General features: G+C 54.4%; 1 protein-coding gene across 1 annotated transcript in view; it reads right to left on the reverse strand.

The window, feature by feature from the left end:
• LOC122369245 (IQ motif and SEC7 domain-containing protein 1-like) overlaps positions 1-14,700 on the reverse strand; it is a 60,500-nt gene extending 45,800 nt beyond the window's left edge. The window contains exons 1-3 of the mRNA XM_043343830.1: positions 14,660-14,700; positions 14,103-14,351; positions 399-518 (exon numbers count right to left, since the gene is read on the reverse strand). Of these exons, the coding sequence (XP_043199765.1) occupies positions 399-518; positions 14,103-14,351; positions 14,660-14,700 (410 nt within the window). The remainder of the gene's footprint in view (positions 1-398; positions 519-14,102; positions 14,352-14,659) is intronic.
• Positions 14,701-15,203: the final 503 nt, after the last annotated feature.

Genomic DNA, 15,203 nt, shown 5'->3' on the forward strand with positions numbered 1-15,203 from the left:
ACCATTTGACACGCTCGGCAGGCAGCTAGGCCGACCGACCGGCTGGCCAGGCGGGCGGCGCGGTGTGGTACGCAGTCCACTTCACACAGAAACGCCCACCACGTCAGCCGGGCACCGCAAAACCAAAGCCGCAGAGAGCACTGTGTGGGATACCCACAATATAACCACAGCGTGCCGTGGGACGGTCACCACACAACCACCAAGCACGCAGTCACAATGAAGCGATTGTTTGACTTCATTTGGGAGCGATCAGTATCCACAAGAAGGCACCATCATAAACCATCCATTCGATTCCACAGGAAAGGCCTAGACATTCTGTGTGCTGAGACCTGTATTTTCGAGCACCTCCCAAGACCTCCACCACGTCACATGAGTTCCCTCTCCTAATTGCTACTCACCCTGCGTTGATGCGGGACCGTTTGAGGCAAGTCGTATCTTGCTTTCGGCGGGCCGGCGGCGGTGCCATCGGCGGGGGCACATCAGAGCCAGAAGATGTGGTCAGCAGCCGTGGCGCCGAGCTGAAACAAAGAGAGCACACGTGTAAGTCGAGTACATCACACACTGAGCACATGGGTGTTCGTGCCAGGTAAGACGGCGAATGACCAGCATGAGCGTTTGAATGCGAGACTACCACAACACAACAGGCTAGTGATACACACCTATCACTTACAGCTACACATATAGTACAACAAACTGACGGCATAGCTAAAGCAGCTTTAGGGTAATCACTATGAACTATTACGCTAGCAATCCTAGTGCTGACATCAGACTACACAATGTTTCAGTAGTGAGATCATCCCACCAAATCGTACTATCCGTTTACGTCGTAAATCCTACAATCCACTTGGAATCACTGTCCACCGCCACTCGCTGTGTGTGATACTTTATCCATGGTGTGGTAGCCCGACAGCCGGTGGATTAGGGCCAAGTCGCCCGCCCGGCTCGGCTTGGCGGCAGCTGGGCCGGATGACTGTGTTTCTGGGTCGTTAGACAGGCCACGGGATTCCGTCAGACTCGGCTCGGGACATCGTGTCTACCGCTGCCGCCGCCCACAGCAGCCAGCCAGCCGAGCGGCAGCCGATTACTGAGAGGGTGGCAGCGAGTCAGCAAGGCAGAGGGATAGTTATTGTATTTGTGCGTGGATAAGCACAGCAAGACGCTGCTGTGCACCAGGGGGGAAGACAAGATACGAAGGTAACGTTATGTCGCAGCGGTACAGATGGAGAACAGCGCCAGTTATAAGCGGAAAAGGGAAATGGCACCGTTTAGATGTTAACAGGCGCCGTCCGGTTCAGCGGCACAGTCATGTCAGTGAGAAGGAAACATCAGTTTGGCGCCGCTCAGGGTCACGGAATGTGTTTTCCGGACCTTAGTCGCGCGTATAGCACTGTGCGCGAGGACACGGCGTCATGGAGTCAATGGATTAATAAAACTTAGCTAGCAAGAACTCTTATCTCCCGTTTTCACCACCACCACACCAGACCTCCCGCCCCGCGGTCGTCCGCCGCTCACGGCACGGTTCGATCTCGGGACCGCCGTGTGACACCGTGTCACCGGCGGACCGCGACCGGAGCGTGACCCAGCCGACCTCTGTGGAACGGATCGGACCGCGGAGCTCACCGCCATCTCAATCGAGCCGTTCGGACCGCAGATTGGTACGACGGTCGGCGGTTCGACACCCGCTAATGTTCCGCCCGGCTGGATCATATCGGCACGTCTCTTCGGCACTGTGAGATCATCGAGTTCGTTCAGCACACCAGAGCGAACGCCACCACAGAGTGACTCTCAGACTCGGAGTCTGACAGCGCGGCGTGGAGACCACCGATCCTAGCGGACGCGAGTCAACAGCAGTGTGCCGTTACCGAAACCGATATCATCGGTCGATTTCAGCCGGCAGGGGCTGTATAGCTGCCCAAAGTGCGCTCCGGACTCGTGATTTCATCGCCTCCAGACACAATAGCAGAGTTCGTGCGACCGAGGCGTCACAGACAATAAACAGCGAGAAGAAAAGAGACAGGGAGGGTACGCGAAGGCACAACAGGGAGGGCGGGGACCGATAAATTACCGGGAAAAGTTCCGTTTAATGAAAACTTGTGCCGACAGTGACGGCTAAATCAAGTGGGCCGGGCCCGCCCCGCGGCACGCATCGGCGGATTAAATCGATACGATTAATTGGGGAGAGGGAGAGATAAGGAGAGAGAGAGAGAGAGAGAGAGGGAGAGGGAGAGGGAGAGGGAGAGGGAGAGGGAGAGGGAGAGAGAGAGAGAGAAAGAGAGAGAGAGAGAGAGAGAGAGAGAGAGAGAGAGAGAGAGAGAGAGAGAGAGAGAGAGAGAGAGAGAGAGAGAGAGAGAGAGAGAGAGAGAGAGAGAGAGAGAGAGAGAGAGAGAGAGAGAGAGAGAGAGAGAGAGAGAGATGATAGTTTAAGCACGACAAAATGAAAATGATCTGATTCACAGGAAACAGGCAAAAATAACAAAACTCGACGCTGCCATGCACACACAAGACGTAAGTAGGATTCGGAAAGAAAATAGCTGAGGAGAAAATAAACATGAGAAAACGGCGCTCACGACGGAGCCAGTGCGCCGCTGAGAAGAAATTAGAGAAGGCGCGAGAACGCAGTGCGATCGGAAGATAGCGACACGCCGGAAAAGATACACGCCGATAGCGATGAACGATACGGGAGAGCAAACACGGCGAGCCCAGACAGGCGCTGATCGATTGATAGATAGAGAGATGCCACACCAGATAGCCGCAGTTAGCGTGGGCATCAAATCAGCAAAATGGATGGGTGGTCAGAAAGCTAGATGGAAAGCTGAACGGCCATAGATCCATAAGGAAAATGCATTACCAATTTTGACATGGAAATGCCTGAAAATAGGCGCAACGGCGAAAACGGAAACTGCGCCGCATTCTCGTGTTAGATACAGAGAAAGGCACCACCACTGTATGCGAGCAGGAACTTGGATGGTAAAAGGCACACGTAGGAGTGTCGGAGTGAGACGACAGAGAGCGCTCGTCACCGTTCGACAGACAGAGACGGCCGCCGCTCTGTCTCTCAGTCTCAGCTCCAAGTGCCGGCGGCGGCCGAGCTAAGTGCTCTGATGGCGAGCCATTAGCACCGACAGGCAGGTGCCAATGTCCGCGGGTCTAACCACGCGTGTCACCGCAGCGACGAGACGGTACGTTCCGACACTCGTGTACACTGGTGGAATCCTCGGACGGATAGCGTTCCGCGAGATCAGATGAGAGGCAGCGCGAGCGAGAGAAACTGTGCGGCGGCGGACACCAACCCGGATCGGCCCCGGGTCGGTACTGCGGCGGCGGAGGCACCGGGCACGTGACCGGTCGACGGTGTATAGCTCGGAGCAGGATAGTGAGCACGTGACCGGTCGTAATACACAATATACCTACAGCTAATCACCGCCTCATCAAATGTCAGCTGCCAAAAATTCAAATACAAATACACAGAAGGCGTGGTAGCTTTGCTCCTCATTTTTGTGTTGCCGCTGCCGTTGATCTACAGAGATCGGCCTACCAGCCACATAACACGAACAGCTCCGTGTCGGATTTGTTGTGCGTGCGCTCCGCATTCCTCTCGAGGGAGGAGACCGCTCCACACACCGGCGGGTGGGAGGAGCACAGCCGACCAGCCGGTGGCAGCACCGCTCCTCAGATTGGCTTTTCCTGGCCAGCGGAGCGGGCCGTGTTTGACTCGGGACACACCTTCACCGCTGGGTAAATCAGGCGAGGCCAGCCGTCAGAAAACATCAGCCGACACCCTGATGATTCGAACAGAACTCCCGGTCAGCCGGCATCCCGGCTCCACCACGAGCAAGTGGGTAGAACTATCTCATTTTCTTTCCACGTACGCAACCTCGATTCGGTCAACCGAATGCCTCCACTGACGCGATGTAGAGAGAGCGCGGTTATTCCCTTGTTCTGCTCACTTGTTCAGCGCTGTGACACAGCTCTCGAGCACGGCCTTCTGTGCGGCCGAAGACCGGTCCGGGTCGGTCGAAACCGGTCGGTCGGCCGGCCGGTCGCCCACCAGGCCATGTCCAACCGTCGCTCGATCAGCTGATCAATACACCGCGCTCCGCTCGCTACCACTGGTGACTGGTGCCGCGCTCAATGTCAACTGGTGCTCTGCGCGACTGGGTGAAGGCAGGGTGGGTTCTGCCATCAGGGCCGCGGTAAGCTTCTTTGGTATGACAGACCACCCACTCAGTGGTTATATACTCTCAAAGGCAATCTGCGGCGGCTGTGCTATGCGGTACTAACTACTAATGACCAGATGACAATCCACAAGTGCCGTTGATGACGGCTCGGTGATGGTTTACCCAGAGCAAATGATGACGGCGCAATGACGGTCTACCAGTGCCTGAGGACGGTCTGTCTGATGATGATTTTTCTGTTGACGGCTCGATGACGGCCGTCCGGTGGCGCCGCCGAGGCCCCGGCACTCCCCGAAGGCCCGATAAGTCGATAGGAGGCCACTCTGGACCACCGAACAAGTTGTCCCTGACACACCCGGACGCCATAGCGGCTCACCCTCGCACCAATAGCCGGACGGCAGCCAAAACAGACACCCCGGATAGCGGTTCAAACTGACAGCTCTCCACATAAGCGCTACGTTCATGGGCCAGCCCGAAGGCAAGCCACTATGTAAGCCCACCACTCCATCAAACACGAGCGGCGTGACACGATGATCTCATTGCACCCCTTAAAGGTAGTGTGCCAGCTTTCCAGGACCGTATGGACTTAATGGCCCAGATAAGGAGAACCGGATTTTTAGAACTTATCCATACCCTCAAAACTCATGGAAACGTCTTAACCCTATTCCTGGCGGGGGGGGGGCCTCAGGAGCCCCCCCTGAGGTTTTTTGGTTATTACTCCCAAACGCGTTGAGCTAGGAAGCTCAAATTTTCTGACTTTTCCTAAAAGGCTTCTACGCAACATGTCTGAAAATTTTGAGTTGATCTGACCTCAGGTCAGGTCACCAGAGGCGGTTTGGTGACCCTACCTCAGAAAAGTTTGCAATCACGCCAGAGCTAGAGTTTTTGACCGATCAATTTCTTCTCTTCAGGCTTTAGTTAGGGTACCAGTATGTGCAATTTGTATATCTCGGAATTTTGATATCGGTGACCTAAGGTCAGGTCAGTTTCGCGACCTCCCCATTATAAGTCAATGGGGGAAAAATCAACTCCCTGTTTTTACCACTAAAACGGGTCGGAATGGCCCCATATACCATACATGACTTCATATACGATCAACCTTCACTACCTTGAGGTCTGTTTTGCTGTTGGGCAGCTGTGAGGTCATGTGACGTCATCAAAGGTCACCAAAGGTTTTTGGCCAATAACTCCGTACAGGAACAAGATACAGACGCGTGGATGGTCTCATTGTGTTCAGCTCGTCAAGACGCATCGAATGATATACATGATGACCTCGAGGTCACGTGACCTGAGGTCAACCTTTGACCTTGACCTTTCGAGGTCAACATATATATCATTCGATGCGGATTGACGAGAGGATCACGATGATGCCCTTAGTTTGTTCCTATCTTGACTAATTCGAAAGTTATTCGAGAAAAACTCTCTCCATATCTAGCGCCGCCATTTTGACTTTTTCGACCCCTGTGACGTCATCTTTGACCTGACCTGAAAATGACCTTAGTAAAAATTGTAGATCTTGGCCGTGCGTATCCGATGCCGTTTACCGCTTGTCGCTATCTTGCTTCGTTCTCGAGATCTCAGGGGGGGGGGGCCGAATCGGCCCCCCCGCCAGTTTCTTGTCCCGGCGGAGCCCGCCAGGAATAGGGTTAAATTCTTCAAATTTTAAGTACCCCAGGGCGAAATTCGCCCCGACGGGTTGTCGGTCGTACCCCAACCACATTTCACACCACTATGAACAATAAATGCACACACTGAAATCGCTATTACCGATATGCTCATCCAATCAAGTTTCGATAAACCCGTTCATCATCATCTCCTGCGGTTTCGAACACGCCTGTTAGGTGGTGCGGTAGACCGCGCCCAAAGCCAGGGCCCCGGTAACGTGAGGTAGCCGAGTCGGGGCAGCGTGCGCTGACCCAAGCCGGGGCCGCGCGTCCTCCCGGTGTCATGTGATAGCCCGGGGCTGCCCGCGGGGATGCGGTAGACCGCGCCCAAAGCTGCGGCCCCGGCTTGGGTCAGCGCACGCTGCCCCGACTCGGCTACCTCACGTTACCGGGGCCCTGGCTTTGGGCGCGGCTTCTGCTCATACTTTGTGGTGCGGTGGTGGTGCGTCGGGCCGCGCGCTCTGACTTCGGCCAGGAAAAATGCGTCAGCTGATCATTGTCATTTCTGCCACTTGCGTGTGGTGAAATGGGGTCATAACTTAAGAGACGGCTTTTTCATATCAATTATTTTACATAAAATCATATTTCAAACCATAAATAATGTTCGACAGCCAAATAAAAGAAACAATACCAAAACAGGCTTACAGTTTAAGGCTCGACATTGTGTTGTCTACGATTAGACAGCTGATAACTCATTCCCGTACGTCGTAACTCTATAATGACCTTTGCTTATTGTCACATGTGCGCCGCATTCGCGATTGGGACGACGGTGAAAACAGGGCGCCTGGGGCGATTTGATCAAGGTTCGTGAAATTTACACGTGACGTTTGGAATGTAGAAGGCCCACGGAGGGGGAGCAGTTCCAAATATCACGTGACTAATATGCCCTGCGGCGCCCTGTTTTCACCGGCGTCCCGCGATTGTTGCCGACGCCTGTTTGCAGTTCAGCCCACTACAGTTGTTATACATATCGAAAAACCGATAAACTTTTAGGCAAAAAAGGCACTATTCCAGGCCCATTTTTGATTTTTTTTGCGATATTAGGTAAAAACAGAAGCTTCTTATCCTAGGAAAAATAAAATGGGAAATCTTTCAAAGGTGGCACACTACCTTTAACTGCGTGACAGTGTGGCGCATCACGACACCAACTAAGCACCACACCTCCAGTCCATCGCACCTTCCCCGTCCTCTTTCACCCTGCATATCGTCGGTGACTCTATCGGGCACTCCTACTGAGCTTATGTATCGCCTGACCGACGCAGTTCAGAGTCCTGATCGGACAGGCCAGCCGTCCAACCGACCGACCTCACCCATGGGAGTGCCATCCACGACGCACTCAGTCGTGACTCTCCCAACCACGGCTGAATAAGCGCCACACGCAACTCGCCGCTCCCTTCCCGTCTCCGAGCTGGCCTGGTGATGTCAGATCGAGAAACCAGGCCGGTCGTCGCGCTGCATATTCATGCCGCCCACCTCTGAGGGACGACCGCCGGCCACCCAGCCCGCCGGCCCCGCGCGCTGACACGCGTGTCTCAATCAGGGCGAATGGGTGCGGCAGAGTCCGCTGGAAGCAGGCAGAGGGAGAAGAGACGAAGGAGAGCGGTCAGACAGCGCGGCAAATAAACTGCCACCGTCAGCTAAATGGGTTGTCCCAGCGGCGGATCGAACGACTGACGATTCAGCCACCGGAATTCATGCGACCCGGGCGTCGGGACGGTGGGCACAGTTCGCGTCACAGGATAAGAAGTAAGAACAATACTCTCCAGGAAGATGGAAGGAGCGTATCCAGGAAGCAGATGGTATCTCTGCGGTCAGTCAGCGTGACCGGGAAGTCGCAATGTGGGCCGGAACTGGACCAAAGTCCGGTGACAGTCGTGGGAAGCCGTGAACAGTTGTGGATGGCAGCTGAAGACAGCCCGGAATACTCGTAGACCACCGTGGACAATTGTGGATACGCCGCTGATGCTGAATCGTCGTCAGAATCACAGCACACCGCGGTCACTCTAGAGTACCGCTGCTAGCGGTGCAGAGACCAAACCAGAACATCATTTCAGACCAAAACCAGAGCGGACTGGGCGCTGACATCTGAAGAGTTATGGTCTCCTGCACATCACACCAAACACACATCACGCATGACGGATCGGACCAGACCAGACCACCGACCGGACCACCTATTGCCGCAGACGGAAGTCAAACATCCCCTCCCACACCCTTCCCCTCCCCTCGCGACTGTCAGCAAGCACACATTTCCTCTGTGGACCACCCACCTCCGACCACCACCAGCCGACCAACGTCGGCACCCAATACATCACACCGGCGGGCAATATTTCGCCCTCGGCTCGCCCGCCCGCGGTATCTCAACGGAGCTCTGTGTCGGCCGGCGCAGAGATTTACCGTCAGAGGCCGTACATTCGTCACACGCCCCGTACATCCGTCAGACGGCCGAACATCCGTCAGAGAGCGCTGTTTGTCGGAATACGGCGCACACCAGCCCGCAGCGGCGGACATCTATCTTCGTGCGCGGTCTGATCGAGCCGAGATAGCCCTATATAAGTCCCGTTCATGTCGAGCTAATGTCCGCACATAGTTCACTGTCCTCAGAGACCGTAAACGGTCCCGCGCACGACCGAGGATCGCTTGCAAAAACGCACACGCATGGCTCGCAACGCAAATTTCTGCGCATCGTAGGCACTCAAATTTGTCTTTGGTAATGTGAACATACTTGAGCCATATTGCAGTAACAGATACAGATACAGATGTGTATTCATCTAGGATCCACAATAAAAGTGGCTTTTCACCAGACACGTAAAACCAGATAAAACGGGGAACATATAGACAGTACGAGTAGGCATAGATATCACTGGCAAACACAAACAAGCGTGCGACTGGAACAGGTTCAGACAGCTACTCGGCGTCTCGACATGATCACACGCTTCACATTGGCGCGAAACGCTGGTATATACGGGCTCAACTCGGTACCGTTTAACATCGCGACTCCTCTAATACATAGTCGACGTCTCCCCGTCTCTGTTCGGGCCCGTGGCTGTGTTATCAGCCCTGCGTTTCGGGTGTTGTGGTCGTGTATGTCGCGGGCTACAGGACCGATGGTATCACTGATATGTTCAGGAGTACCCGATGTGATGGCTCGGTGGACTGCGCAGATAGTGTGGTACTCGGCTAATTCGTCTGCCCGCAGCCAGCCGAGCTGCTGTATGACGTCAGAGATGTGGTCGCTGCGTCTACGGCCACTGACGACTCTGGCACAGAAATTGAGAATTTTCTGGACACGAGCCATCTGGGTCACACCGCACGACCCATACACGCTTATACAATACCGCACGATCGATATGACTAGGGCTTGAACAACTACCTTACGTGTGTTTGCTGGCATCACGTGGCGGGCATGACTGAGAGCGATTAAAATTCCTGTGCATTTTGATGCCATGGCGGTGATGTGAGCTTGATAGTTCAGATGGCGGTCGAGATAAAGTCCGAGGTTCTTCACCGTCCCTGCATCGACTACAGTTGAACCACAAAAGTTGACAGTGACGGGCGGGAGTCCACGCAACATTGCTGGTGTGCCCAACACCAGCATCTGTGTTTTGGCGGCGTTAACTTTCATGCCATTGTGGCAAAACCATCGGTAGGCGGCGTCGAGTGCGGCCTCAGTGCGTGAAATGATACAATCCAAATCCCGTTTCTTTCCAGTGACCAAAATTTGAGTGTCATCTGCAAACTGTACTATGGTGACTCCGTCGGGCATGTGCAGACTGAGATCGTTAGCAAAAAGCATGTACAAGGCACAACTGAGACTACCTCCCTGGAAAACACCAATGGTGTTTTCTCTCGGTCGGGAGGTGATACTGGAGCCGTCAGCGGCGCGGACTCTGACCTGTTGCACATGCCCAGCCAAATAGTTAGCGAACCAGTCGGTGTCGATACCGTATAGGCTAAGTTTTTGCAGGAGTTTTTGGTGAGACACGACATCAAAACATTTTGAAAGATCCAGTAAGACCAAAATTGAAATTTCACCGTTGTCCATGGACTGAAGAATGCGGTCAGTAATGACGTTGAGGGCCGTCTCAGTGGAGTACAGTCTCCTGTACCCGTGTTGTTCGGCTGCCAGCAGAGAATGCTCGGATAGGTAGTCGATCAGCTGGGTTTGAACTATGCGCTCAACTATTTTCATTATGCCTGGTAAAATGGAAATAGGGCGCGTGTCTGCTGGCGTGTTCCCTGCTTTGCCTTTCGGTATTGGTGTCACTATCGCGTGCTTCCATCCAGGTGGAATGAGACCAGTCGATAAACTGGAGTTCACGATGTCGAGAATAGCATGGCCAATGCCGGGAAAAAACGTCTGCAACATTCTAACACTAACACCGTCAACTCCGGTGGCCGTTGACGGTTTCATACTCAAGAGTGTGGAGTACAGTGTGTCAATATCGGTGGATAACGTTGAGGATACGGTAAACCAAACGCTGAGGATAAGGTAAACCAAACGTTGAGGATAAGGTAAACCAAATTATCATGAAGAAGCTTTATACTGCATCACGCAAAACCGTGGCATTCTATAAGCGATAAGCCTGCTCTGGATATGCGTGCCAGTCAACGCCACGACCCCAACAGCGGCATGTGTTAGCTTCATGTGACAATCTGCAGTCACCACTGGCCAGCGGCATATCCACAGGTTTGGCATGGTGGCTCGAACAACATGGCGTCTAAGTGTTCGAAGAGCGACTTTCTGACTGTTCAACCAGTACAACTACCAGGCAGCGACAGTGGAGGCAAGCGAAAACCTGCTCAACTGTCCCGCATATGGTGTAAAAACGTTCGCCATGTAGGCAGAATTTTACGCTTTCGGCCGCCGCCGCCGGGGGTCCATCCATGCCATCCCCTGGTGTGGCGGCCCGTGACAGTGGGTCTCTGCCCGGCAGCGGCGGAGCGCACCCGCCCCGCCCTGTCGCCCATCTGGGTTACAGACGGCGGTCCCGACGCACGCGCCGCCACGGGAGGTGCCGCCGCCGCCGACAGTTTCTCCGCCGCTGCCGACGCCAAGCCGCGCCGGATCGCCGGAGGGCCCGCGGCGCCCCAAAGCTCACGATTTCACGCAAACAATGGTGGCGCGGCAATTAGAGGGCGCGGTGGCTCGGCACTCGGCGTGACACGACCAGTGCCGTCTCTTCAGTCGGCGCCCGGGGGTAATTTCACCGGTCACGGCGGCACGGCGGGACCCCGCTGGCTGCAGGGGCCAACAACCGGCAGCGTCAGAGCGCCGAGTCACTACGTGTCGGCAGCGGGCTGGATGCTCAGCTGACAGTTCAATCGACGGCTCTGGCCAGCGGTGAGCTGCACGTTCCGAGTCTTACAGTTAAGATGGACTTGGACAAAGGTCCGCTAATAAATCCGCACAATGCCTCTACAGTCTACATTCATGACAGAACAGGGCCAGAATTCTCTCATTAGGATGCAATCAGCTTTACTCGCTAAAAATGGGGACATCTCCGACCCTTATTAACCACTTCTGCAATTTCAGGAACTTATCAGCAAGTCATCACGGTCAGCATTGTCCCTTCACTGTTCGTCTGTTCCACAGGCGACAGATGCCGAGTTGCCAACACAGGGAGTGCAGCGGTGTCGTCAGATGTGCATGCTCCTCCGGCGTCTGGCAACACAGCTCTCTCGACAGCCGGCTGACCCAGCTGTCACTCAGCCACATGTCTTCGGCGACATAGTGACCGACCAAACGCTGGGCATTTAGAGCTGATACTAGGCAACACTGACAGCTGGATACAGGACAAAGGTGCGGCGCGAAGAAGTCTTATACATTTCGGGGTTGGCTCAACATGAATAAAATTGCGCCCCGTAAAACAGGAGTGTTCGAGTCAAACGCCGTAATGAGAATCGAGTGCTAACAGTTCTCATAAAGGTCTTGTGACATTATCGGTCCAATCAGGAATAACCTAACTATTGTATTGTTATTGTATGGTGCAGACATAAGATGTTATTTGTGTTCGTTCCAACAACCTAAATAGGCCCTCTTTACATAAGCCAAGGACGCGAGCGCCAGTGGAACAAAGTACGAAGTTTCAAGTGAAAATCTCGGCAAACAAGAGACAATAAACACTCGTAGTGGCTGACGTGTCGGTTGTATGTTCCAGCTAGAGCTCTGCAAACAAGGCACGGTAAATATCCCTGATGGTCGCTGCACCTATTTCCCTCACAGCACAATGCCCGTGTATGGAGGCAACTTGTCAGCGCTGTGTCCCCCTCCCGACTCCACAGTGGGTAACGAGGTGTGGGGAGGGGAGGGGAGACCGGATCACGACCCACGTACTACGTCAGACCCTTGTTAATTGGCACAAATAACGGTACCGTGACGAAACAATCGACTCCACAGCTCATAAGAGTCAGTGTTTATTGTCTCAAATACCGCAATGCATGTCGAAAAACGAGTCACTACGTCGCACGAGTCATTCAGCCTTCGAGAGTCAGCAGGCGCACCTAATTGGGATTGTCGCTTGGACTGCCAACCAGGGGACAGAACTGTGTGACTTGCGGAAGAGAAGGGAGCAGGCAAGGACATGGGCCCCACTCCACAGTATTGTCGGCGATTGTCTACATCGTACCGGAGATAGACGCAAGGTGACAATGGGACCGACGCGGCCGACGTAGCAAGGTGAGCAGCGGCGCATGTGGACAGCAATTGTCACCGATAATAGCGCAACGCAGCACCTGCGAGTCACAGCTGACCGGAGACGGCCAATGCAGTAAACAGTAAACACCAGCGCTCTCAGAGGGCACAGAACGCTCAACTCTGGAAATTGTTTGACCCTGTGGTCTAAAGTTAACCTAGCTGGACTCTCCTTATCAAGTCATGACCACTGCTGGGCGGTGTCGCCGCCGACAGGAGACGTGTGGTAACCCGGCCACGTCCACCGGCTGTCGGCTGCCTGTCGAGCCGACAGTGGCCGTCACCGACAGCTGCCCTACCGTCCCCGTCGGCCGCGTGTCGTTAGTGGCACAACTGGCCGCGAGTCATGTCGGCGGCATCTGGACTGACTGACCCAGTCAGCGGCATCGTCACCGCTGTCGTGCCGCCGCCGTCACCGCCACGAGCTGCTCCATTTCAACAGGCCGTCTACACTGCCAGTGACGGGTAATTGCTGCGCTCTAATCACATCGTTAAGTTTCACGAGAGAAAAGATGTGCTGCGCTGAGCGCTCATGCATCAACAGCTCCGGCAAGCCGTACGAAAACCAGATTTCTTTATTTTTGGTTGGTGCACGTCCATATGACCTTTTATTGGCTTTTATTGGCCTTTTACCCACCAGTGCCTGTCCGAGTGTCCGAGTTGGGCACCGTTCAAGAGGCCCTGTCACGGCCCCGATGCGTGCGTTGCGTGTCGGGACGCCAGGCTGAAGCCTCGATACAGACAATGCACTCGCTTCGATATGCCACATGGGGAAAGAGTCGGAGCTCTTTTGACACGCATCCGCGCGTATGGCGATGTTTTGGTCGTTATCACCACACTGCTAGGGCGAACGCGCATAAAACGCTTGACTGATTTGGCCCTTTGACCTGAATTCTTACTTGCTGAATCCTCTTCATAAAGCCATGGACAATCAGTCACCCTCGCATTGTGCAAAGACTGGTACTATATAAAGTAACTTGAGCACTTCTTACGACATAATCCGATTTTCTCAGAATAGAGCTGACGTATGCTTGTATTTATTAAGGTATTGTCATGAAAGCACCGCCCCCTCAACAATGGATTAGAGTTGGAATCCCCATATTAAGAGGATGATGTGGCACGAAAAACAGGTTGGCTAAGAATCACAAGCAATGCTACTCATAAGAACTAAATAAAATAATGAAATGATTGGGAAGGAGTTGACCTGAGTGGCACCTGTGATTGGCTAAGGCTGATTAAGTGTCAGTCAGGCATGTCACAACTGCTGACGAACTAGAGCAAGTTCGATTTGATATTATCCCTGCCAGGATCAATAAACTTTTATCCACATTCTTAGGCTTTTCTCATCGGAGCAATGCATAGAGCGAAGACAGAAAACAATAGGAAATGAACAACAAAATAAATAAAATTGGCCATAAGCTCGTCAGATCATTTTCGCATGCTACCGCAACAGATCATGAATTCTCCTTGAAAAAAAAAATCAATCAAATTCTAGTTCAAAGCCCACATTTATCACCCACAGTCTCATCAGACACCTCTCTCACACTTCTCACACCACCACCGGGTGCCTACCTCCTGTTGTTCTGTCCATAGAGCAGTCGTAGGTAGTAGCCACTGTGTGTCTGAAACGGCTGCACAAAGTTCAGCGGGCTGGCGCAGCAGCCGAGCCGCTGACTGCGACTGGCCAGGACCGCCTCCTGGTACACCAACACGTCCTGCTCGCCGAACATCATCTCGGCGGCAGCTGAGGGTCCGACACACTGCGCGAGAGAACCGGACGCAGCACCGGACGGCGCGCACCGCTCCAAGTCACCGGGCGGACTGAGGAGCCGGCCAGCGGCGGCGGCGGTGGAGCCAGCCAGCCGCTCGCCGCCGCCTGAACCAAGGTCAGGGACGCACCGCCGCTGCTGTGCCGGCGCTGAAGGTACGACCGAGCCGGCTGGTCACACGGAGATAGACCGCAGTGCGGTGCCGAGAGGAAGCAGGAAGGAGAGCTGCCGACAGCCCTGGTATGACAGGAACCCGATCAGGGTCTCCCAGCCACCGCAGAGCACAGCCCCGACCAGGGTCAGGTACCGCAGAGCAGAGCCCCGACCAGGGTCTTAGACCGGAGGTGACATACGACTCACCTGGAGACCTCGCCGACAGCAGCGGCACACAGCCCCGGCATGGTGAACAGCATAAAACGTGACGTCTGCAGCGTCTTGAAGAGTTACAGATCACACTGCATCCAGCAATGGGTCAACAAAGTCACAAACATTACAGCCGCGATAAAGGAACTACGAGGTGGGTAGCAACAGATCCGTGCTCGCTTCGTCCGTCCCCGCCGCGGTCCCACTCGCTACTGTCGCTTCTCTCTGAGGGCGTCGGGGGGCGTGTCGATACCGACGCCTCTTCCATCGATCCCAGGTAGATCCGTCGGAGGGGAGCCGAGGCGCACCCTCCGACACCCGACCCGGAGATAGCCGTCCGAGAGGGGAGGGCGCGATCGACCCTTCTGCCGGCCAGGTCCGGCGTAAACACGGGGACGGAACGGGGACAGGCGGCACGTGCCGACCATCGGCGACTCCTCCCACCGGGGCTGAGAACCGATATTGACCGGAACTGCCGGGAAGGGGAGGTAGGGGTAGCTGAAGAGACCAAAACAGGGGAAAGAAGTGATGGCAACAGATA

Source organism: Amphibalanus amphitrite, unplaced genomic scaffold (genome assembly GCF_019059575.1).
Source record: "Amphibalanus amphitrite isolate SeventyFive unplaced genomic scaffold, NRLGWU_Aamphi_draft 001019F_arrow, whole genome shotgun sequence".
Taxonomy (NCBI): Eukaryota; Metazoa; Arthropoda; class Thecostraca; order Balanomorpha; family Balanidae; genus Amphibalanus; species Amphibalanus amphitrite.